At 36.6% G+C, this 25761-nt stretch overlaps 3 protein-coding genes across 4 annotated transcripts; 1 reads left to right on the top strand and 2 right to left on the bottom strand.

Annotated features, from left to right (window-relative positions):
- Positions 1 to 2642: 2642 nt before the first annotated feature.
- On the bottom strand, positions 2643 to 5363 carry LOC131440158 (serine/threonine-protein kinase greatwall). The gene is made up of 6 exons (XM_058611205.1): positions 5232 to 5363; positions 5065 to 5175; positions 4136 to 5008; positions 3919 to 4082; positions 3749 to 3850; positions 2643 to 3680 (listed from the first exon to the last, which is right to left on the bottom strand). The coding sequence occupies exons 1-6, from the start codon at positions 5337 to 5339 to the stop codon at positions 2750 to 2752; spliced, it is 2289 nt and encodes a 762-aa protein (XP_058467188.1). The 5' UTR covers positions 5340 to 5363; the 3' UTR covers positions 2643 to 2749.
- A 13921-nt stretch (positions 5364 to 19284) lies between these two features.
- Positions 19285 to 21038, top strand: LOC131440156 (glutamyl-tRNA(Gln) amidotransferase subunit A, mitochondrial). Of its 2 annotated transcripts, none has more exons than XM_058611203.1 (3): positions 19285 to 19378; positions 19467 to 19988; positions 20045 to 21038. In XM_058611203.1, the coding sequence occupies exons 2-3, from the start codon at positions 19486 to 19488 to the stop codon at positions 21000 to 21002; spliced, it is 1461 nt and encodes a 486-aa protein (XP_058467186.1). In that variant the 5' UTR covers positions 19285 to 19378; positions 19467 to 19485; the 3' UTR covers positions 21003 to 21038. The 2 variants fall into 2 exon arrangements, with proteins under 2 accessions (XP_058467186.1, XP_058467185.1); XM_058611202.1 differs by having other exon boundaries at positions 19285 to 19442; positions 19498 to 19988.
- On the bottom strand, positions 21025 to 21770 carry LOC131440157 (guided entry of tail-anchored proteins factor 1). The gene is made up of 2 exons (XM_058611204.1): positions 21585 to 21770; positions 21025 to 21534 (listed from the first exon to the last, which is right to left on the bottom strand). The coding sequence occupies exons 1-2, from the start codon at positions 21651 to 21653 to the stop codon at positions 21109 to 21111; spliced, it is 495 nt and encodes a 164-aa protein (XP_058467187.1). The 5' UTR covers positions 21654 to 21770; the 3' UTR covers positions 21025 to 21108.
- Positions 21771 to 25761: the final 3991 nt, after the last annotated feature.

The following is a 25761-nucleotide window of genomic DNA, read 5'->3' as shown; positions in this document are numbered from 1 at the left end:
TGTGTCAGAAACGAATAATGACGAATGATGGGGAAGGCAGCAGGCGAAGTCATGAATATTTTAGTATCGAGTGATTGAGAGTCAACCTCACACCGGAGAAAATGATGAATTGAAGTGACAACATCGAGACGTCTCCTAAGCAGTGGACTTATCATTCTAGAGCGGATTTACTTGTCAAACAAACCTTGTGGTTAGTGGGTCGAAAGTCACTCAAACTACATTACCATCGGAATCACCATTGAGTGACGGGGCTGTTTCCCATGGATTTCCTGGTAGGTAGTGTGGAGACTACTGCACAAATAGAGAGAATGTAGAGTAAATCAAATTCTGGTCTGTCTCAACTAGTGTAACTACCTGATGAATAATTGATACGATAAGATTTCACTTTCGTTTCTTTTGAATGTCGTACGCTTTATTTGCATCAAACAGAAACCAATTTGAATATCGATCGATAAATCGAGTAATCGATTAATAACCCAGATAATCGAATAATATTTAATCGATTAGCTTAAAACTAATATTCGATTATTGAGCTAAACGAATAATTGAAAAAATCCCATAGTTATAATCGAATGAATAATCGAGTAATCGATTAATAGCCCAAATAATCGAATAAATTTCAATCGATTAGTTTCAAAATTATACTCGATTACTTAATAATCGAGTAATTCGAAAATTCCGACATCCCTAGTTCTGACAAGCAAAGCGTTCATCAAAATTATCGAAACGTTCACCTATGTCGTTTTCGCTTGAGAAAACTGAAACTGCCCCAGGGTAGTTTCATCAAACAAACACTTTTCACGAAACTTTGTTGAATTCGCACTTAGCAACGGGAGTTTGAGCAAACCTGATATATGAACCAGGTTCGAAACTGACTCGATTTTCAGTTCAACAACGTTAAAACTAGGTTCGAAACTAGCTTCAAATGAACGGTTTAACAGCAGTTAGGGTGAAAACTGGATTAGGTTTGGTATCAAGCTAAAACGACATTAGAGTACCTTGAACCAGAGTAACGACAGCCTTTGCCATGACAGCTTTGTTGCGAACGAGTAAACGACCTGTCAAATACAATATATAGATAACGAAACTTTCAACATTTCGAATTAAATGTTCTGAATCTTTTATCTCACTTTTCCTTCTTTTTTTCTTTTTTTATTCGACTTCATTTGATATTCGTCAATCGCGCATGTACATACAAGAAACGAATCTTCAGACGAGGTAATTGAGATTGAAATATGGGTATTTTTGGTAGTGAGAAAGCAATGTTATTGGCAACAACATTTCCCATAATTAGTATATATAAAAGGCAATAACTTATTGCCTTTCATATGTACTTTTTATTGAAAGAAAAAACCCAAGACGCTAAAAATGTAGAACCGATTCAAAACGGTTCTGCCAATCTTGTATGGCAAGAATCCGACAGAAACAGAACCGTTAATAAACGCTAGGTGAAATTCTCTGCCGGATATGGTTGTTGTATTGTCGCTAGACTTTTGCCTAAATTCTGGCAGAATTCCGGCAAAAATGGCTGGCAGACTTAGCCAGGCGAAATCTGCCCGCCGCGGACAAGTGGGGATTAGCTGAATTGTACAGATCATTTCTAAATGATTTCACCTGGGACTAGCAAATCATCCTTCCATGTACATCTTCTGGTAAGCCCCGAATTCATTGATCAATACCAGCGCCAGATAAGCCCAACGGAAGTCCTCCGTTGGTTCAATACGTTGAACCGTTGGTCCGATGAATGTCCAATATCTCGTCCAACAGTACGCCGGGATCTTCGTTTGTCAGAGGTCCATTGTTGAGCCATTTTCAATATGAGGAGTTGGAGCCGCGTTTGACCAGTTTTGGAAGGTTCTAATTACCTTTTTTTTTTTTAAATAAACACTTCGTAGTCTTTTCAGTCTTGTCAGTCTATTCAGTCTTTTTTTTAATGCTTTTGAATTATTTTAATGGTTCCAATTTGCGGAATTTATTCAATGTTTACAACTGATGAGTCTTTTTTGCAATCATTTATTTATTTACACCAGAACAAAAATTCTGGGCCAGGACTGAATTCTGGAACTGGCTTCATGAACTAAATTCCAAAATTCAGATCAAGAAATCAGGTCATAAACTTAGCTCTGGAATTCTGGAACTGAACTCAGAGGAATGGACGCAATTTGAAACAACTAATTCTGACTGACAATCAGCGAGAACGAAGTGTCAAAGCCCCTCTTCTTTCGCTCCGGACTGGTCTTAAACGAGAAATTTTTTAATACGAAGTGCCTACCGGAAGTTGCGTCGTTCTTCAAAAAATACCATAAGGGCTAAGACGCGGTGTTCTGGCCGGATCTGGCATCGGCCCACTTCTCGAAGCGATCATTGGAGGAGATGGAGCGGCTGAATATCGCTGTGGTACCCAAGTCGACAAACCCAACGTCCCCTAGCTGCGTCCCATCGAGAATTTCTGGGGCAACCTGAAGCGTAAGATCCACTCCAACAATTTTGTTGCGAAAACTGAGCGGGAAACGAGATAAAGAACTCAAATAACCAATGGATGGACGAAACCGTAAATAGTAAACTGTTGAAATTATGCTGTAACTGATGACAATAAATACAAGTTTAGAATACAAATTTATTTATCACAAAGATATCCTTAACAATAAAAACAGCTTAGGGTCGTGCCTGAAATAACATATATCTATAAAAAATGGCTATTACAAAAGATATCGATTGAGTCTATAATATTTTTAAGAGCTACCCTGATTCAACAAGACTCCATGTGAAAGTTTGACATCTTCAAATGCTGCATAATATTACGCGCTTCAAAGTAGCCCGTGTCCTGTGGATCGTCAGGATTAGGAATAAAAGGCGGATTGGCTGATTCGAGGTTGTTCCAATCGATCGATTCGAAGAACGCCATCTCCATCATTTGGGCGGCCTGTGGTCTTTTCTGGGGATCCATCTCCAATAACCGCTCAACCGTTTCGGTAGCCTCATTCGAGAGAGATTCCTCGTCCTGCGGCCATTCTATGTTCCGGCTGAGAATATTTTCGAACACTTTTTTCGGCGTTTCGTCATTGAACGGTGGAACACCGGTCATAAATTCGTATAAACACACTCCCAACGCCCACCAGTCAACGGCAGGGCCGTGACCCTGTTGGAGGAGTAACTCCGGTGCCAAATAATCGGGAGTTCCCAGAATCCTTTCGTCTGAATCAATCGGTGCCCTTCGGACCGACTTCGGAGTTCGATACGGTGTCTTCGAAGGTTTTGGGGTATTCTCTAAGTTGGCCGTCAAGGAAACGCCGGTGCATATTGGTGACATCACAGATTCGTCTGCTATCTTGATAAACGCTTGTACCTTACGCGGCTGCTCGACAGAGGAAGGAAGAGCAAATCTGGTACTTTTTAGTTTTTCTAATGGCCCTCCCTCGCGTCGTGTTTTCTGCGAAGATACCGGAGTGGAAAACATAACATTACCGAGATGATTATTAACCGGCATTTCGTCATCCGACAGAGATCGAACTTTCAAAACTCCCTTGATGGGAGAGGTTGCCTTTCGTTTCTTCGGGGTGCTACTTCCGATGTCCATGACGTCTATTTCTTGTGTCAGTCCTGTACTAGCCGTGCTACCGTCTGGATCCGACGTTAGCGAATCGACCCGGCTCACTAGATGTCGCTTCCGTTTGATGCCTCTGCAAACGATAAATCAAAGATTTCAAAAAAGTTTTTTTTAAACGACCGCAATTTTTTTCTAGTTTACCTGAAATATTCCGGTCTTTTGAAACACCGCGAACCATTTTTCAACGGCGAATGATAGTCGTGTCGTGAATTCATTGATTCGTTGATGTTACTCATACTATAACTGGAACAAACAGAGAGAAAGATAGGTATTTTTCGATAAGCAAACTAACACGAATAATAGCTTCAAACCTTCGCGAAAAATCGGAACACGAGTAATCTTCTTTGTTGCTATTGTTCGAACACTCAGTCTTATCGATTGAGGAAAGTTCCGCATGAATATTTGAAATATCACTTTTACGACTCGACACACCGGAATCATTGCTAACATGATTTCTGAATTTATTGCCAGGAATCTGTAAAATCACAAATTTTAATGTTTAGATATTTCACTCTCAACTCAGCTTACCAGCAGGAACTCGAACGAATGACCATTTTTCTCCAATCCCGTTTGTTTGTTCTCATCAATCATATTTTCCTTATTATTAACCGACCGGTCCCGTGTTATAATGAAATTACTATCTCGGTCACAGCCATTGACATTGTTGCTGATAGATTCATAGCTTCCGCTGCTGGTCTTACCATCGATACTAGAACTGCAGGTGTAATACGAAGAAGTCAAATCTCCAGTTCCCTCAGTCCGAATCTCTCTGAGACTTTCAATCATACTGGCATTCTGTTCCGCCGAGTAAAACGGACTAACTCCCGACATCTTACTGTCGTTCTGTCGTGAATTGGAGAAGGAACATTCGGACTCATTTTCCGAAGACCGTTGCAGCCGTTCTTTTTCCAGCAGCTCCTGTTGGCGTTTTTCGTGCGATCCAAATGAAAGATGCGAGGTCAGTGAAAGCAACTGCCCTGGTGTCCTGGTATTCAGGGTTGGTGAACAGTTGATAAGATCGGAAATTTCCAAATCGCGACTCATTTCGATGCGGCTGAGTCCGAAGTCGGTTAACTTGACGTGTCCACCGGCCGAAATCAGCATGTTGTCCGGTTTAATGTCACGATGTACGATGCCATGCTTGTGCAAGTACTGAAGTGCTAAGCATACTTCGGCCGTGTAGAAACGAGCGGCGGATTCCTCGAAAAACCCATACATGGCGAGCAGTGATTTTAAATCCCCTCCTACCATATACTCCATCACTAGAAATACCGATGTCATCGTTTGCAGTGAGTAGTATAATGTTACGCAAAATGGACTTCGGGAAAGTGCCAATGCATTGCGTTCTGTAATCACCTGTGATATCATGTTTTTGTTGATCATCTCTGATTTCCGCATAACCTACGAAATTAAACGTTTTAACCTAACATGCCTACATGTATTAACAAGAAACACACCTTAATGGCAAACAGTTTGTGTTGATCATTCTTCTTATATCCCAGAAATACCTTTCCAAAAGCTCCACGGCTGATTGGTTTCAGGATGCAGAAATCTTTAATAGTTGGAAGCTGCAAAAAATGTTTGTTATACACGCAAAATGCCAAATATCTCACACCTTCCCTACCTTTGGACTATCGTTACTAACAGGAGCCGTTAACTTTTCCAGCGTTTTGAAGATTGCGTCGTGCTCCAGGCTGGATTTCTTTTTTGGTGTTGTATGTGCTTCCGCCATAGCCGTTGAGGAAATAATTGAATCTCTGAAGGATCAAAACTGTTGACAGACAACTGAGAAATCGGCCCTCAATAATCTTTCACAAACGAAGTCTTAGCAGCGACATCTATCGTTGAGTTGCATTCGATTTTTGATATACACTGAAAAAATTTCAATGAATCATCCAATGCTCAACAGTTCATTCAATTAGGCCCACATTATCAGATCCAAATGAATTCCGAATCGGCGAAAAATTTTCATTCGGAATTTCATGTGGAAATCATGTGGAATTCCGAATAAATTCCACCTCCAGTGCAACAACAGTTTCCGAATGAATTTCGCCTACAACCGGTACATTCAGAAATCTGTCGGAATTGAGTGAGAAGATGCGGGCTGATTTGTCAATTCGTTTTCTTCTTATTCATTCCCGTTTTTTTGTTTTCGCGCCAATTTCCAGTTTATTTCTGAATGAAAAATTATATACCTGATATACTTAATTTTAAATCTTCAAGTTTTTCGGATATACAGAACTAGTAAATAATTAGTTCTTTTATAATTCCAGCATAAATTGTTGAATTTCGCTGGAAATGAACCAAAACGTCCTATCTTAGTCAGCATCATCCATTTCTCTAGCTGGAGCGTAATAAAATAACGTGTCATCTAAGGTGTCATCTAACTTTTACACTAACACATTCGTAAAATGAGCGAAAACTCAATGACATTTATACTGTCACTGTCAATAGGGTTGATCGAGCATCCAACTCACGCGAAAATTTTAGCACTGATTCGATCGAGCACTGAAAAATCGAGTAGTCGAGTAAGAATTCATTACTCATTCCGTCATTTCGATAATGTGGTGCTATCTGACAGCTCACTTACAACCACAAATGCAAATGAGATTTGTTAGTTTTCATCAGGAAACTCCACCATTAAACACGATTCAGACGAATATTCAACTTCGGTCGACGTCAAGATTAGTTTAATAATTTTTTTAACCGAATATTGCTCACGTACTGAAGTAGTGTCCCTTCATATGATTTGCTAACAATTAATATTGCTGTTCCGTAACCGTTCCATGCCGGTGATAGTCGCCTGATGCTCCGTGTGATTCGGTTTTACATATTGTTTTGTTTTCATCAGGAAACGTTTGGGCTACCCATTTTCACTAGGGCCGCCGTTTATTTTTCATCGGGCATAGAAATCTCAATAGAACAAATCCGTCAATTGAAGCACAGGTAACAGATATACAGACTCGAACAAAATTTTCAGAAATCTGTAAATTTTAAAATTTGCTTAACAACATAAGTATATCACTACACCCCTATATACGTAAATCTCTGAAAATACTTCATCAACGAGAGAATTATTTCAAAAACGTGCTTAATCCACCTAGTAGTAAGCTGATACCTTTTTTATCAAACCGCATGTGTTTTTGCATGAATATTCTTCGGTGTTTTAGTTCTCATTTCATTATTTTAATGACCGTCGTTCTAAACGGCAATTTGAGATTTTAATCACTCATTGCTCTGTAATGGCGAAACTGCAAATCGGATCGAAATTGAATCTAAAAATTTGACAATCGGTTTACGGTACAATAAATTTATGAATTCAAGGTACTTCCAGAGCCGGTGTTCAGGAACCAGTATAACCCAAACCGATTCGTATGGCCATATGACGAATAAATTGCAATAGTTTTGAGTCCAACTTTAAAGCTTTTCGGGATTGTCATCTTCTATATCCGTTTGAATTTTAAAAATTAATCGTTCTGTAATTGTGGAGCAGGGAAAAGCCCAGTGGAGCTAGTTTAGTTAAAACATTCTTTCCAACAGGCATAAAACCTCCTCATCTTTTGAATCAACAGATTAGAATGATCCAAATAATACATAATAACTTAAAACTAAAACTTATAAATTATACAATGATGAGAGAAAACTAATACAAATAGTATTCTAGTTACTAGGATCTATCGAGACAGATAACTGAGAAACAGCTTTTTTAGAGCATTACGAGAATGATGAAGGTCAAATACATTGGAGCATTATTAAAGGTTCGTAATAACTTTAGTTAGTTCTAGATGAGAGTATTCTAAGAAAAGGTTGGAAACGAAGAGTACGGCGATGACTATCTAAGTGTAACAATTGTAGAAGATCTGAACAGTCTATACGAAATCAGTGACAAAAATGACCTTACAGACGTCGCGTCGAACAGAGAGCAAATCTAGGTCAATCAGCTTGCAACGATCTTCGTAGCTCGGAAGGTCCACAAAAGACGACGAAGTTCAAAACGGACGAATTTGCGTTGGATTGATTCAAGACGTTGAATGTCTCGAAGGTAAAAAGGATGCATACTCTAGAGTTGAGCGTATCAAGCTACAGTTAATAATTTTGTCTTTGTCGATTTGGCTTTTTTGAGAAAACGATTGAGCTTTCAATTTACTGCAAGTATGTTTCTCGATTTTTGTCTAATAATGTCATTCAACAGTTTGAATAGGCTATTAATTTTTCAATTTTATCGAAGAACTTTTAGCGAAAACGATTATCAAAATGGTTTGTTTATATTCTATTTTAGCATTACATTACTGCAATTTTTTGTTACTACAGCATATAAAATAACCATATACTATATTGCAACAACAAATCATATCATCTGTGTACAATCAGTGGTATATCTGGCGGCAAACCAATCCTTGCTCATTCAAGTGTCACATTTCCGGAGATGAAGCTTAGCTTTTTTTTGCTCACTAAACCAACGATAGGGCGGCAATTTTGTCCCGGGCGCTAAATTTTCTCGGTACGCCACTGTGTACAATACTTTGTAGTTGAGCAAAAACATATGGATCAATAATTCCCGAGACTAACAATGGAAACAACATTTTTTTGCATTTTTTTTTTTTATTCATCAACATAATCACCTTTTAGGGTGATACAATGGTTCCAACGTTTTTTTTTCGATAAACTGCTTTCTGAATCATCGACTCGTTGCTGTTTTTGTTCCATCGAAAGCAATCGCGCCACCCACTTGGAAAAAACCTTTTTCATGCACAATTTCCCATGAAGGATAGTAAATACGCTTCCATATAATATCTGTGTCATCTCAGCAATCTCACGGAGCTTCACTTTACGATCTTTCATTATAATTTTTGTCACTTCACTCACATTTTCCGGTGTAACGGCTTCCACAGGTCTACCCGAGCGTTCCGCGTCATTTGTGTCGGAACGACCACGTTTAAACTCGGCGAACCACTGACAAATCGTTGCTTTTGATGGACAAGAGTCCGGATAATATTTTTCAATCCATTGTTTCGCTTGCACGGTGTTTTTACCCATTAAAAAACAATGTTTTATCAAAACACAAAACTCGGTTTTTTTCATTTTTTTAACAAACTACAAAACGACTTTACTCCAACCTCGATAACTCAGCTGTTTCTGGTCGGATCGACTTAAAATTTTGACCCGTTTCAAGCAAAGGTTAGTACTCTAGAAAGACGTGGTTACTGGTTTACTACGAGCGCCATCTCTGCTTTAGTCTCGGGACTTATTGATCCATGTGTTATATCGCGAAAACCCCCGAAAACATAAATCATTGAGTTTTTTTTACTAATTCTTTTATACTTTTGCATGTTACCAAATAAATTATATATCAATATGGATCACTTTAACGAATCCAATACAAATCATAAAAGACGTCACAGTAACACCACAGACTAACAGACATGACAGTATGAGTAAATTCTAATAAAAATTATTTTTCGTGATGCACTAGTTCCACCTATATTGTACTGCGCGAACTATTTACTATCTGTACACCCCTTGTGTTATGTAAAAGTTTTTTTTACTAGTTGGTTTCCCCTCGTTTGTCAACACCGATCAGCTGCTTGCAGGGATGCCTAATTTCATCAAAATATTTGAAAATGAATCGTCACAATGATTTATTGGATTACGTTGATAATATATTTAACTTTTTCTTGATGTTGGAGGGTAACCATTTATTCGACTCAAATTTGTTCATCTAGACTATTTTTTATTGTGTTGGTAGTTTTCACCCGAAATTAAGTGGCGGCAGACGAGAAGCAAGTAAATATTGTAACAAAACGGGTTCGATTTTTTATTGAGTTGGAGGATGAGAAGTAGGCGCAATTATGTATGTATATAGTTTAGGCAATATCAAAGATAAACTCAAGATAGAGTAGTCTGCGATTTCTTAGGTATCATTTGAATAGGACCCCTCGATGAGCTCGGTTCACTGTCAATTTGAGTATTTTGAAGCAAAACAACAAGTGTCTGATCACTAGATGCGTCGTAACTATGACAATGATTGTTTATGTTTGGAAAATATCAAGTTACAGTATGAACGATATTGAGAAATTTCGCTTTATATCAGTGATTCTTAGAATAAGAAAGTGAAAACTGCTTAGAACCATTGTCTAGAATTTATTTAGTTTGTTATAGCCTCATCCCATGAAGCATCAGTTGTGGCAAGAAATCATTATATGCTGAATGTAAACATATGTGTGCTTCCTTTCTAACTTGTATTGTTTCCATGGCATTTTGTCGGAACTAGTCGACGCTTGCTAACGGAGGGTCAATAAAATTACATTATTACTGAACCAACTGGTTCACGATTACTGACCCAACATTTTTCAATGAAACGTATGGAACATTGTAATCTTCAGTTTATCTTTGGCAATATGTATTAAATCTGTATCCTGCATGAAATTCGCATGGACGTATACAAATCAATACATTACAGGTAATTCTGTATGAATGGCAACTCTGTTGGTAAATGAAAAAAATAAAGATAGTCTAGATGACAGACATGATGTTTTTGATAGGGTAACGTGGCGCCATCATGACACATGTGAGTACTGTCCCAAATAATGGAATATTCGAAATGACCGTTAAAATGATTGAAGAATCAAATTTGAGTGTCCTGTCTGTTAGTCTGTGGTAACACCATATCGTGACGAAAAAGGCTATTAGTTAAGTCATGTTTAATAGTTTGCGTTTAGCGTGCACCCAGAACTGAAATCTCGGTTGATTTTTCATTAGGGCGTATAAGCAAGTGACAGTTTCTCTTGAATCACTCTCTCTTTCGATTATTGTGATGTGATTAAAAAGATTTTCTTTGATATCACTATTCTGTTTGAAAGTCGAATGTTTCGTGTATCATTTCATGCAAAGAGTTGAGTGATAAACGTGGAAACTGCTTGGTAATTAATAGAAAGTAAACAAAAAGAAACTGTCACTTGCTTATACGCCCTAATGAAAAATCAACCGAGAAATGTCAAAATAATTGAGCATGATGCCCATATCGAGGTGTGAACATTTTTATATTTAAGTGTTCATTTTCTGTAAAGTAAATATCGCCTATAAAAATGTAGAATCACGCTTTTTTAGACCTATAGTCTTCAATTTCAAGAATTATAAAGTAATATTCAACTTTGCTCATGAATCCCAAGTAACCATATGCTTTATATCATTGCACAATTACAACTCTATTTTTACATTGTTAGTGTATAATTACACTAATCCTAAATACTTTAAAGCAATGTGCATTCAATTTAATAATAACTATAAGAGTAATAATCCCATAAAAGTCTAATAATCGCCCTTTTCAGCTTTATAATAGCATTGTAAGAATTGTGTACCTCCGCAGCATTTAATAAAATTTCACGCGAATTTTTAAAGCTGAATTAATGTAATGTTTTATTGCGGTGTGGTTACTTGGGAAAGTTGACAATGGAACGTATTAGTAAATTATTCATAGAATTGATCTTCGTTAGCGGAATTGTGCATAATTTATTATATCTACTGATACCATACCAAATTTCACAATCGAATATAAAGAGCAATGAGATTATTAGAAACTTTTCTAGACCAAAATATTAATCGACATTATCGATGCTACCCTGACCTGCTTTTGCGTATGTTTCAACAGATACTGAATTGTACTTTGCTGCATCTTCAAGTAAAAACTCCGAGCTTTACGTTGATTCTAATCAAACAAAACAATCATACAAAACAAATTTTGAATGATTTATCTTTCATGATTACGAAAAAACTCATGGCTCAATTTTTATATTCATTTTTATTATAGTTATATAATATTTATCTTTCGCGGTATCGGTAAAAGACTTCTTGGCCTAGGAAATAGGGTAATGGAGATATTTTGGTTACTCTAATATATTTGGCGAATGTAAATATTTTTAAAATTGTGAGTCACGATGTGCTTCATTTTGGTTATCTTCAGAAATATGTACGCCGGACCAAAATATATGATTGGCCGAGATTTTCGAGGATATGGTTTTTGAGAATAGCCTCACGAGAACTTGGAGATGTACACTAAGGTCTTTTTTATGCGGTCTTTTTTATGCGTTTTTTATGCGACTTTTTTATGCGGATTTTCAGAGTTGTGCGGTTTTTTTATGTGAGTTATGCGGTCTCCCTTCTGCCGTTTTTTTATGCGAAGTTTCAGAGCTATGCGTTTATTTTTATGCGAAGTTTCAGAGTTATGCGGTTTTTTATGCGTTTTTTATGCGGTACGTAAACTCGCATTAAAAAGACTTCAGTGTATTCAGCTTACTGCATCGGAAATTTTCATTATGTGCTGATACTTATTATCATGACTAGTAGTCTAGGTGTCATATTTGGTGTCCTGAAACGATCCATAATAATAAAACCCCAAAGTAACATTAGGACTTTTTAACCTTCCAATACAAATTCTGCCTTGTTGAAGCGTCCCAGAAGAGCAATCCAACAATCTAGTTCACACTCAGGATAATTTCACAAATAACATATTTCAATACAACGAAAAAATGATAATTTTTAAAAACCGATAAAAAATCATTCACTTATATATATATATATATATATATATATATATATATATATATATATATATATATATATATATATATATATATATATATATATATATATATATATATATAATATATTTCTATATATATATATATATATATATATATATATATATATATATATATATATATATTTCTATATATATATATATATATATATATATATATATATATATATATATATATATATATATATATATATATATATATATATATATATATATATATATATATATATATATATATATATATATATCCTTGGTAAAAGTGTTGCTCAAGAAGATCTTTTTTATCATTTTCAAGGGGCCACTATATTGGGGGTAGCTGGTTGTAAATCGTTCACGAACACTTTTTAATTCGAATTTTTTCGGAGTGGCTGGTCGTATCGACAAATACAAATTATAATACGGAGTACTCCGACCAATTTTCGAGGACACATTTTGCGCTATGTGGTACACTGTAAGGGTACACTGTCAGAGTGACAATGTACTTGATCAAATATTCCATACAACTGGCAACGCTGAAGGGTACAATTCAACTCACCATAGTTACTGTTTATTATTCTGATCGCTAAGGTCAAATCAGAAATATTTTGCTGCTAAGACTTCAAAATACAAGTAAGTTGAAAAGCTTTTTATATTTTTAGTAATTTAGTGATTGAAAAAATTTTTGTCTGATAGAATATAACATACCATGCTGGAAATTATCAATAAATACATTGAATATAACGACGAAGCCAGCATACGGGGTTAAACTTTTTTCGAGGTTGAGCCGTTGGAACACACGAATTCGAAGGCATATTGTGGGTGTCCCTCGCGTTGCTGCACTCAACAATCCTCAAAACTATTTACAGTACGAATGTTGCGAACTTGCAGATGACTGCAGTCTCATCTCCACTCTTCAGGATCTTTCAGTTGAATATGAACTGCACCTCGAGTGCGGTAGGATGATCAATCTTTTTGACTAGCTGCAGGAATTTCGAACTGTTCTAGTTGACAGTAACATAGACGAACAAAAACACCTAGTGGATCCCAAGATACAGTAAGATTTAAAATAAAGGCATTTTTCTTTTGCTTAACATGGTGCATGTTTTATAGGGCCCGCTTCACACGGGTTGTTGCAGAGTTGCGGTATCTAGATTCCATAGAAACGTTCAAAACCAACGGAGTTGAAATTTTGATTCCGCTGCATTTAAAATTGTGAATGATAGATGCTTTTCTCGAAAAGCAACCTTGTTGTCTATCCCAGTGTTTGCGAGACTCTCCTTTCCTCTGCGGCTCCGCAGCGAAACAAAATTTTAAATGAACATTAAAATTTGTATGGTAATTGGTAACCAACTTATGTTTTTATGTATTATTGTGTATTGTATGCCACGTTAGGTTTGAAGACCACAAATATATCTCATTTTCGCAATTATAACAAATATATCTCATTTCCGCAATTATATAATTATAACGCAAGAATATTTTTATCCGCTCTTCGATAGCGACGCATTGTTTTCATGATAATTACTAGCATACTTTGATGTTGTAGCGTTGCCAGAGAATCCATTTTTCAACTTTTCTAAGCTGTCATGACGAAACAGTGAAACAGGCTAGGCTAAATTGATCATTCTGTGAACCAAACATTGGGGCTCCGAATGTATGGGACTTAGGGGTATTATTATTTGTATTTGGTATCGACGCATCTACGATCGCCACTTGGCCATCGCAGCAATCGCAGAAGAGTTGACTGATTTCATCAATGCCCGATAAACATTAGATTAGATTCTAAGGGCAAATGACAAATTCTCTTTGTTTGCTTTCTCTTTCAATTATTACGGAATATTCCTGTATTCTTCGATGCTTTCTTCAGTGCAGGTTGAAAGGTGATAGTTTTTGTCAACGTTGCCAGGTATACCGATTTCTCGGTATTTATATATATTTGACCTCTATACCGCAATACAGATATGTATTCCCGAATTACCGATAATTCACGAATCATACAGATAAACACAGATTTTTAGTTTTTAGCTTGAATAGACATTAGAACCGACGACACGACCTGCCACTCGTCTATTGAAACTGTATCGCAAATTTAACTACCCCTCAGTAACTGGTAATGTCAAAACGAAATTTCTTGAAAAAAATTTGAAACTGGCAACACAAGTTGATGAATTATTGATTTGGAATAACAGTTACCATAACCTTGGTTACTGTTTTTTGAAGACATGAAGAATGTAAACAAAACATGCTCCGAATCATTTGCAGATCGGGAATGATATCACGGAAATTGAAAATTCCTTGACATTCTCGAAAATAAGATCGGCTTATCGAGGTAAGTTTCAAGTGGTTCAGAATTGTACAAATAAAAAATAATCTATTGTAAAATATCGTAGATTTGATACGCGCTATACATTTAGTTATAGCGGTATTCTATAGCACGGAACAAATAAAAGCTTAACTGAGACGGGGCATGCCATTGATACTTTCACATAAAACGGAGATCCTAAATGCAACTGGCCCGCTGGAAGGTTTCGATTTTTTTTGTCGTGAATACGACTTACTTTACTATGGGGTGCCTTTTCAAAATTTACCCTCTGAGAGAGTGATAAGTTTTTGATCGTGAATATCTCTTGTTGTATCTAACGAATCAACATAATTTTTGCTACATGCCATCGGAAATATGATCACAATTTTATGATAAAATTTTCAGTTGTGTGACATAATCTCAAATAGTTCAAAATTAAACTTTTCTGAAATGTTTGGTATAAACGAGTATCAAAGAGGATAATTCATATGGCGCGTTTGCCTTTCTCGTATTTTGAAAGCTCATAGCTCAGTGATCTGTGGAAGGATTTATATAATCTAACTACCAATAGAATCGAAATTTTTCAACTTAAACGTGTATAGCAAGAGCATTGAAGTATTTCAATAGTACACTATTGAAAAACCTATCTCATTTGACCCATGTCAACACCAGCCAATCAGAACGCGTTCTGAGGAAGAGAAGAAAATAGCTGCTGCTGTACAACAAATCGTTCAAGAAAAATGTTTCCAAAAGTGGTGAATATCGTAGTGAGTTCCTCAATTTGGTCCTTCTGAATGCTAGAAACGAATCCCTACAGCATATTGATAGTCTCTTTCAATAAATTATGCAAATCCGAAATGAAATAATCGACATTGAAATTCTATATGCGGCTATTTTTATAGCCGTTAGGACCGCCCATTAGTGAAAAAGCTACAAACGAAATCACATAAAAGGAAATCTCTTAACAAAAATTGAATCAGTTTGGATTCTATCGCCACTGCGAGCAGATGTGTTTTGTGTCGTCTGCACAGCTAGTTTCGCTTTCGACAAGAGCGATTACGTCACAGCTGCCAGTCATTTCGATGGATGAAAAAGCAACGTTGGAGAGCATTATAAAAAATCAGCCGTTCTAATGGCTCTAAAATTTTTCTAAAGAACTATTAGGATTTGTTTTTCGCAAATCGCAGGTAATTATCCTCAGTTTAGTGCAAATCAAGAACAATTTGGTTAGATTTGTGCACTTTTCGCTGTGTGAAATTCACAGTAATCGAGATCAAGTGAAGCCTTTTTTTGCGAAAAATGTTCCGAGTTTAATATCGTAGAGAATTACGCAATTTGACCCTTCTGAATGTTGGAAATGAATCCCTACAGCATATTGATAGTTTTTTTTCAATAAATTATGCAAATCCGAAATGAAATAATCGACATTGAAATTCTATATGCGGCTATTTTTATAGCCGTTAGGACCGCCCATTAGTGAAAAAGCTACAAACGAAATCACACAAAAGGAAATCTCTTAACAAAAATTGAATCAGTTTGGATTCTATCGCCACTGCGAGCAGATGTGTTTTGTGTCGTCTGCACAGCTAGTTTCGCTTTCGACAAGAGCGATTACGTCACAGCTGCCAGTCATTTCGATGGATGAAAAAGCAACGTTGGAGAGCATTATAAAAAATCAGCCGTTCTAATGGCTCTAAAATTTTTCTAAAGAACTATTAGGATTTGTTTTTCGCAAATCGCAGGTAATTATCCTCAGTTTAGTGCAAATCAAGAACAATTTGGTTAGATTTGTGCACTTTTCGCTGTGTGAAATTCACAGTAATCGAGATCAAGTGAAGCCTTTTTTTGAGAAAAATGTTCCGAGTTTAATATCGTAGAGAATTCCGCAATTTGACCCTTCTGAATGCTGGAAATTAATCCCTACAGCATATTGATAGTTTTTTTCAAAAAATTTTGCAAATCCGAAATGAAATAATCGACATAAAAATTCTGTATGCGGCTATTTTTATAGCCGTTAGGACCGCCCATTAGTGGAAAAGCTACAAACGAAATCAAATAAAAGGAAATCTCTTAACAAAAATTGAATCAGTTTGGATTCTATCGCCACTGCGAGCAGATGTGTTTTGTGTCGTCTGCACAGCTAGTTTCGCTTTCGACAAGAGCGATTACGTCACAGCTGCCAGTCATTTCGATGGATGAAAAAGCAACGTTGGAGAGCATTATAAAAAATCAGCCGTTCTAATGGCTCTAAAATTTTTCTAAAGAACTATTAGGATTTGTTTTTCGCAAATCGCAGGTAATTATCCTCAGTTTAGTGCAAATCAAGAACAATTTGGTTAGATTTGTGCACTTTTCGCTGTGTGAAATTCACAGTAATCGAGATCAAGTGAAGCCTTTTTTTGCGAAAAATGTTCCGAGTTTAATATCGTAGAGAATTACGCAATTTGACCCTTCTGAATGCTGGAAATGAATCCCTACAGCATATTGATAGTTTTTTTTCAATAAATTATGCAAATCCGAAATGAAATAATCGACATAAAAATTCTGTATGCGGCTATTTTTATAGCCGTTAGGACCGCCCATTAGTGAAAAAGCTACAAACGAAATCACATAAAGGAAACTCTTAACAAAAATTGAATCAGTTTGGATTCTATCGCCACTGCGAGCAGATGTGTTTTGTGTCGTCTGCACAGCTAGTTTCGCTTTCGACAAGAGCGATTACGTCACAGCTGCCAGTCATTTCGATGGATGAAAAAGCAACGTTGGAGAGCATTATAAAAAATCAGCCGTTCTAATGGCTCTAAAATTTTTCTAAAGAACTATTAGGATTTGTTTTTCGCAAACCGCAGGTAATTATCCTCAGTTTAGTGCAAATCAAGAACAATTTGGTTAGATTTGTGCACTTTTCGCTGTGTGAAATTCACAGTAATCGAGATCAAGTGAAGCTTTTTTTTGCGAAAAATGTTCCGAGTTTAATATCGTAGAGAATTACGCAATTTGTCCCTTCTGAATGCTGGAAATGAATCCCTACAGCATATTGATAGTTTTTTTTTCAATAAATTTGCAAATGCGAAATAAAATAATCGACATTAATATTCTGTATGCGACTATTTTTATAGCCGTTAGGACCGCCCATTAGTGAAAATGCTACAAACGAAATCACGTAAAAGAAAGCTCCTAACAAAAATCTAATCAGTTTGGATTCTATCGCCAATGCGAGCAGATGTATTTTGTGCCGTTTGCAAAGCTAGTTTCGCTTCCGATAAGAGTGATTACGTCACAGCTGCCAGTCATTTCGATGGATGAATAAGCATCGTTGGAAAGCATTATAAAAAATCAGCCGTTCTAATGGCTCTAAAAGTTTTCTGAAGAACTATTAGGATGTGTTGTTCGCAAATCGAAAGAAAATATCCTCAGTTTAGTGCAAATGTAGAACAGTTTGGTTAGATTCTTGCACTTTTCGCTGTGTGAAATTCACAGTAATCGAGATCAAGTGAAGCCTTCTTTGTTTTTGCGAAAAATGTGGAAAAGGGGAATGCTTGCATAATTCATACAATTGATCAACTATTTGATATTCGGAAGTGTTAAGGAACATGTCATTTGTTTTCGTATTCACGACATCCAGTTATGTCTCTGACATTACCCACCCGCCTTTTTACTTTTACGCAGTCACGGAAAGGAAGGTACTATTTCAATAGAATGGAAAGGACCGTCCAGGTGTGGAGTATTGTATGCTGAAGATGGCTGAATTAAAAAAAATCGATGATAAAACCTCAGGAACTTGTAATTAAATTATCACCGGCATGTACATTCTGAACTCAGAAGTGGTATTGATAGAACTGCATAGCATCCGGTAAGCGTGTAGTTCATCAAATGTATTAGAACAATTCTTGAGCTGTTTTTTTGAGTGGCACCGAGGACACAAAATGTAAATGGAACAGCTCCGTCACGTTCTTTGGTGTGCTGAAGTCGACGAAGTAAAGGCGAGTTTTGTGAAACCTGAGCTTGTGTACGACGCATCAGAAAACGCACGATTGATGTATTGTTGGACACGTGATGGGTATCTTGTTAAATAATACAAATACATTTCGAAATTTTTCTTTCGTATTTCTTTAAATTTCTTATGGTCAAAATTTAAAACCATTAGCAATTCCCGTCTTGGAGGCTCCACTATTGCCTTTAACTACATGTCGACTGGGTTGCGTTTCAAACGCGTGCAATGAAAAGTCAACGGGCTTTTCTTGTTCAAATAATTATGCCTGAAACGCTAAAATATTGATTATTTATCTACTTATAAACTAAAGTGATTTACAACTGTTCTGTAAAATTTGCTTCCATGTTTCTTTGGTATTGTTTGTTTATTTATTCTGCGGCTCCTTGGTAACTTTTTCATAGCAACTTAAACAGTGTTGCTGAAGAAATTTTTTTTATCATTACCAAGGGGTCGCTATATTTTTGGTAACTGGCGGTGAACCGCTAGCAGACAATTTTAATATTGATTTTTCCTCGGAGTGTCTGGTCGTGTCGTCGTTAGAACATTTTCTGGGATAGAGATTCTGATACCGATATGGTACAGATAGATTTCTGCAACGAATACAGATTTTTGGAAAAATGACCTGGCAACGCTGGTTTTAGTTAATATTTTCTGTAAATTTTTAGTGAGAAGAATTGCTAAGAGTACCGTATTAATCAAAAAAAAAAATTAAACAAAGAGAATCTATCATTTGCACTTAGAACCTAATCAAATGTTCATCGAGAAATGTTTGAAAATGATATCTGGCATCCCTGAATGTAGAACATTGTTCCCGAACACAGGCAGATTGGAAAATGCATAATAAAATTGAATTTGTTTCGTAATGAAAACAAAATAGTACATACTAGCCTAATGTACTAGGTATACTTTGTATTTAATTTACTATATTGAAATGAAACAACAATTACCGCAAACATTGAGACAGGTCAGTTGTTGATTCAAAATCCAGTCTTGTTTCTGTTTTCCTAATGTATTTGCAGCTTTCCGATAGTTTCCTTTCAAAGTCCCTTGATCCAATCTCGGTAGTTGAACAATGCATTGCATTGGCGAAAACCCGTAATAATTTGAACGCTTTCGTAAGCTTGTCCGCCGCTGAAGCTCGCAAACATGCAGAGAATTCCGCTGAACGGTATCGTGATGGAAAACATCTCGGTGTTGTTGACGGTGCTCCGATCGCTATAAAGGACAACTTCTGTACCAAAAACGTACCAACTACATGTGCTTCGCGTATGCTGAAAAATTTTGTACCCACATACAATGCAACGGTTTACAACCGGTTGAAGCGCCAAGGAGCGCTGTTACTCGGGAAGACCAACATGGACCAGTTTGCAATGGGATCGGGATCGGTAGATTCGATTTTTGGACCAACAAAAAATTGTTGGAGCGAAAATTTGCAAAACGATGAATTCCGAATCGCTGGCGGGAGTTCTGGTGGGTCAGCGGTTGCTGTGGCCTCCGGGGTTTGTTTTGCGTAAGTTCGAAAAGTTTTCGTCTATCTATCTATCAATTTAATTCTGAAAATTTCAGAGCTCTGGGATCCGATACAGGTGGTTCAACGCGTAATCCTGCATCCTACTGTGGTGTTGTAGGGTTTAAATCAACTTATGGACTCCTGTCGCGGCATGGGCTGATTCCTCTGGTGAACTCAATGGATGTTCCAGGAATTATAACCAGGAATATAGATGATTGCGTTGCGGTCTTTAACACAATTGCTGGACCGGACGATCGGGACTCGACAACAATTAAGTCACGTTTTGAACCGATTCAACTCGCACAATCCAATCATATTTCGCTAAAAGGTTTGAAGGTCGGAATTCCAATCGAATACCACTGCGAAGGTTTGTCTGATGATGTTTTGAAGGCGTGGACTGATGTTGCCGACATGCTTGAAGATGCTGGAGCAAAAGTGGAACCTGTTTCACTTCCCTACACGTCAGCTTCGATTTTCGTTTATTCAATTTTGAATCAATGCGAAGTTAGTAGTAATATGGCTCGATTTGATGGAATAGAGTATGGGCATCGGTCAGACGAGGAGACGAGCACAGAGCAATTGTACGCAAAGTCACGAGCCGAAGGATTAAACAGTGTTGTTAAAAATCGCATTCTGGCTGGAAACTACTTTTTGCTGCGTAAAAACTACGAAAAATACTTTATGAAAGCATTAAAAGTTCGAAGATTAATAGCAAACGATTTCGATGAAGTTTTCCGGAAAGTACACATTCTGCTAACTCCAACCACGTTGAGTGTGGCACCACTGTATAAGAATTTTATGAGCAGCAACAACCGAGATCAGTGTGCCGTTCAAGACTTCTGTACACAACCCGCCAACATGGGAGGAATTCCTGCATTATCCCTTCCAATCCGACTATCGGAAGAACTATTACCAATTAGTTTACAGTTAATGGGCCCAAGTTTCTCAGAACAAACGCTCTTCGAAGTTGCGAAATGGATTGAAACACAGGTGCAATTTGATAGGTACTATTAGGTCACAAGGATTTGTTGAATATAGAATTTCAGAATATTTTATTGCAGTATTTTATGGAAATAGTTGACAAACCCTGAATTTTCTAAAACATACTACTAAGAGTAAATTATTTCACATATCCAGCTACTGTACGTGCGACAAAATTATTAACCACAATCCAGAAAACCGTCGAGACCGCATTTGGTACTCCCGTTGGAAAGCTCAGTACTTTTCCGAATGGTTCAAAATTAAAGCTGTCACCGAAAACCACAACCGGAGTGTATCGGTAAAATATGGAGATAACTATAAGTCCAAGAGCGAGGGCAGCGTATGTTCCATAATTGATACCGAGCTCGTAAACTTGTCTTCGGCCGGCATCTCGATTTCTGACCTCTGTTAGTTTAGTATCTGCGGCCACCAGTTTGCGTTCTACCTTCACATACCGAATGTAGTCATCTCGCATCGATATTCTAGATAATTCCCGTCGTAATAAATCGGCTTCAGCTTTTAGAACTCGAATTTCCGGCGCGTCTTGAAAAAATAGAGCAAGTATCTAGAAATAAAATATTAGTATTTTCATTAATGTGTGCGACTATTTATTACCGGTTTAGATAATTTCGATGTAAAGGCCATCAAGAAACAAACAACTGTTACAACAAACAGTATATACATTTTGGTGTGTTTTTAATTTAAAATTATTTCTTGTGAACTTTGTAAATCAATGCACTAATTATTAATTTGGCTGATTAAAAACATTGGACATAATATACACTACATAATAGTGTGATGTTTACATTGGTGACAGGCAGCGTTGCCAGGTTGCCAGATTTGTCTGGTAAATGCCAGATTTTCCTCGCTTCGCCAGATACTCAAACTCACCAGATCTTTTGCCAGACTTTCCAAATTTTCCCAGACTTTCCAAATTTTTTCTAGATTTTGTCAGACCTTGCTAGATCTTTACGGGTTTGGCCTCTGTACGATAGGTTGGGAGACCGTTTTTTTTGCTCACTGAATATAAAGCCCGGCAAAAATTTCCTTGTATGTAGTAGACCCAGACAAATCCAGATAAATTTTTGAGTTTAGACAGATTTTTGAAAAAATAACCTGGCAACTCTGGTGACAGGATCATAACCAGGGGTGCCATTTGGACACTATTCTCTACATTTGTATGAATTATTATAATTAAAGTACTAACTTTACTTGATTTTCAAAGGTAGCACTAGGTATAAGAAAAGTTTTGAAACTGCAACATATGATCATTTGAATAGTATGTAGATCGGAATAAATCCAACTGCGTTCGGCAGAAATCTGTAAATTTATCGATCAATCTGCTAAAGTGGCATCCCTGAGAGTAGCAATTTTTCTTTCTATCATCTACAACTGTCACATCAAAGACTGGGGGAGAGGAAACTCATATATTACACACTGATCAATTTCCTTTGAATCCAAAGGCCGATTTTTCGAAGATAAACTCAAGATGGAATAGTCTATGATTTTTCATATGCCATTTAAATATGACCCCTCGTTGAAATCGGTTCACCGTCAGTTGCAGTTCTATTATTATTAGAAACAAAACAACAAGCGTCGAATCGCTACATGTGTCGTAACGATGACAATGTTTGTTTATGTAGAATTAATTTAAGTTGCAATATAGAAGAAATCGCGGTATTTTGGTGTATATCGAGTAGATCTTGAAACAGGAAAGCAAGAATCAAATAAAATTATTACTAAGAATCTATTTAATTTGTTATATTCTTATCTTACGAGGCATTAAAGTGATTGGAAGTAACAAAATATTGTGTGCGGTATGTTCACATATGTTTACTTCCTTCCGAACTTGTATTGTGGCTATGGAATTTTACCGTCGTTTTCAATGTTTTCAAAGGGTCAACAAAATTGCATTATTACTAAGTTCACTGGTTCACGGTTACTGATCCAACATTTTTTGATGGTCTGTATGGGACATTGTAATCTTGAGTTTATCTTTGGATTTTTGTTGTTTTTTACTTGACTCAAATTTTGCCTTCTTCCACCCTGTTAGCTTATAGAGAGAAAACAATCCTCAGTTCCGTTACGCCCAGGGATGCCAGGGCATTTTTTCAGAAATCTGTCTCGGACTCGAAAATTTATCTGGATTTGTCTGGGTCCATCTATATACAAGGAAATTTTGATCGGGCTTCATTTTCAGTGAGGAAAAAAAGGTCTCACCACCAGGTTTAGTGCCTTGAGACCGTTTTTCGCATGTGTTCAGAATAACGGTACATCTAAAAAGGGTAAATTTCATGCGAACGACGTTTCTCGGGTTATAAAGTCTTTAATGTTGGAAAACGAATCCTTAAGAGCTGTGGCAGAGCGGTACAGTGTGAAAGCAGGATTTCTTGCTACGGGGATTTGTCCATATAGTACTGATATTTTCACGGATTCTGATTTCATCCAAGCTGTGTATAGTGGAGAAAATGAGCAAACTGCCAAAGAATACGATTCGCAACACTGTACTTCCTTGATCAAAAAGTTCCAGGAATTTATTCAGAAAATTAAAAGTACAAGATTTATCATCAAAATTGATATTGTCCCCTTCAAAGTACTCTCAATCGACTGCAACACACTAATGCCAGCACTTCATCCAATCCTCGAAACATTTTTTATATTCAATTTTTGGTATGGTCATCTGCGGTTTTTCCATAATCTCATCTCGTGTGCTAAAACGCGTTCCATGGAGCGGTTTCTTGAGTCGACCTAATAGAAAAAAAGTCTCAGGGAGCCAAATCAGGTGAATTCGGTGTTTTTTGAATGGCATTCGTTTCGGTTTTAGCAAAATGTTCACGGATAACGATGGTATTGTTGACGGTGCGTTATCGTGGTGCAAGATCCACGAGGTTTTTGCCCACAAATCTAGTCTTTTAGGGCGAATTACTTCACGCAAACGTCTCATAACGCCAAATAATACTCCTAATAGTCAATTTGCGGTTTGCAGTCATCCATTCTTTGATTTTATTGATGTTATCGTCGGTTTTCGAAGTCGATGGCCTACCGCTTCTCTCATCACTCTCGGTTATTTCTGAAACGTTCGTGCCTCTTATAAACGACTGTTTTCTTCAGAGCATCGTTGCCGAAACACTCTTCTAACATTTGTAATGTCGTCGCACCATTGAAACCGTTTTTATCGCAGAATTTAATGCAAACTCGTTGTTATAAATTCAATTCCATTATGAAAATTGTAGAAAATCGAGGACACGTGCAATCGCATTTTCTTTTTTTTTTTCAGTGACCCTATAATTCTTATTGATAGTCTATTAAAACTGATTGATGTTCCATTGAAATAACAATAAATAGTTCCATGTTTGATCATTTGAAACTATTTAAGTACATATTTCGTTCAGGATCAATAGTGGCCCAACCTAGATTTACTTTTTGAGAATATTCCAATATTAACAAAAGATACAGGGCAAATTCAAAAATACAGAAAATTGTGTTGCTATCAGATATCAATTGTTCCATAAAAAATCTGTATTGCCCTGAATAAAAAATTGTATTTATTTACTATTAAATCTATTTTTTTACAATAAAATAATGTTAAGAGAATGTATTCTATTGTTTTAGAATGAAATTTATTTTAATGTGCGTTCAATTTTCATATCTTTATATCTCACTCTACAACAATTTTTAATGTTTGTAATTTTTCATCAACAATCGGAATCAACGAAACATAATTTCAGTTCCATATATTTTCAAAATGTTGGCGTTTCAGCACTCAACGTGCAACCTTAAGCAAAGACATCATATTAACAAGGTATCCAGCTCTCACATTTCCCGAACAAATTATTGGCAACATCCTTTTTGCGAACATGGTGCCCTTAGGCGAGTTCGCATCGGATCTTGTACATAGCAGTAGGGAAGAGAAATGTCAAATTCGTGCGCGCCAAAATAGCACACTGCGCACCTATACAATTGACATGATATGTTGAATGTGATGCCGTGCGATGGCGTTGCTGAACTGAAAATTGAGATCGCTCCAAGCTGACAGGGTCTGCCTTAAGTGAGGTCATTCAATGTTTTAGTCTGACAATAAAATTTTATCATTCTCATTAGTTCATTTTTCAAATAATCATATCGTTGTAATTTAGGGCTGATCCTAAAATATTTTAAAAATTTCATAATTTTAAGATCAATTTGTGATCCGTTCATTGATTACGAAATTTTTATGTCGTCACTGCTACCGAAAAGAGCTCATAGAGAAAGTTAAATTTTTGCTTTCTTTTTTTTTTAATTATTAATTTATCGTTTAATTATGCCCGGTTTTAACCAGAATTCGGTCTTTCACCTAGTTATTTCGAAATCTGTAGTTTGTATGAAATCATATGCGCATGTGAATATCTGAATAATGTATTGCACAGTTCACACCAAATCGAACTGCACAGTATGAAAGTGTGCTGAGTCAAAAGTGCGATCATAAGTGTAACTGTTTTTTTCCTGTCAGAACTCTATAAACGATAACATAATAGTAGAGTTCTGTTTTTTGTTGTTGCTTCTTTTCTGTTCGTTGTCAAACTCAACTATTTTCGTCAATTTGATCCACTTTTTTAAGCAACCATGTTTGTGCAAAAAAGAAAGTGGTTAAGAAACTGTGTCAAAAGTTCAGCTTTGGAAGCAATCTCTGAATCTCTGAGTGCAAAGCAAAATGTGTCCGATAATCGGGCCGACGTAGCTCGACTAAATTTACTGAGTTTTAATTACATTTCCAACTGTGCTAATGATTCTTTCCCCCCGAAGCATCACACTT

Source organism: Malaya genurostris, chromosome 1 (genome assembly GCF_030247185.1).
Source record: "Malaya genurostris strain Urasoe2022 chromosome 1, Malgen_1.1, whole genome shotgun sequence".
Lineage (NCBI taxonomy): Eukaryota > Metazoa > Arthropoda > Insecta > Diptera > Culicidae > Malaya > Malaya genurostris.
Note: the sequence above shows the minus strand (reverse complement) of the source record. Positions and strands in the feature narration are given on the sequence as shown.

Bases quoted from the DNA above. Each gene is read 5' to 3' on its own strand.
- LOC131440158 (XM_058611205.1), bottom strand. From the start codon at position 5,339: ATGGCGGAAGCACATACAACACCAAAAAAGAAATCCAGCCTGGAGCAC. The intron at 5,176-5,231 runs GTAGGGAAGGTG...CATTTTTTGCAG, and splicing joins TTAGTAACGATAGTCCAAAG to CTTCCAACTATTAAAGATTT. The intron at 3,851-3,918 runs GTTTGAAGCTAT...TGTTTGTTCCAG, and splicing joins TGTTCCGATTTTTCGCGAAG to TTATAGTATGAGTAACATCA.
- LOC131440156 (XM_058611202.1), top strand. From the start codon at position 19,410: ATGAAACAACAATTACCGCAAACATTGAGACAG. The intron at 19,443-19,497 runs GTCAGTTGTTGA...ATGTATTTGCAG, and splicing joins TACCGCAAACATTGAGACAG to CTTTCCGATAGTTTCCTTTC. The intron at 19,989-20,044 runs GTAAGTTCGAAA...TGAAAATTTCAG, and splicing joins GCCTCCGGGGTTTGTTTTGC to AGCTCTGGGATCCGATACAG.
- LOC131440157 (XM_058611204.1), bottom strand. From the start codon at position 21,653: ATGTATATACTGTTTGTTGTAACAGTTGTTTGTTTCTTGATGGCCTTT. The intron at 21,535-21,584 runs GTAATAAATAGT...TTTTATTTCTAG, and splicing joins CATCGAAATTATCTAAACCG to ATACTTGCTCTATTTTTTCA.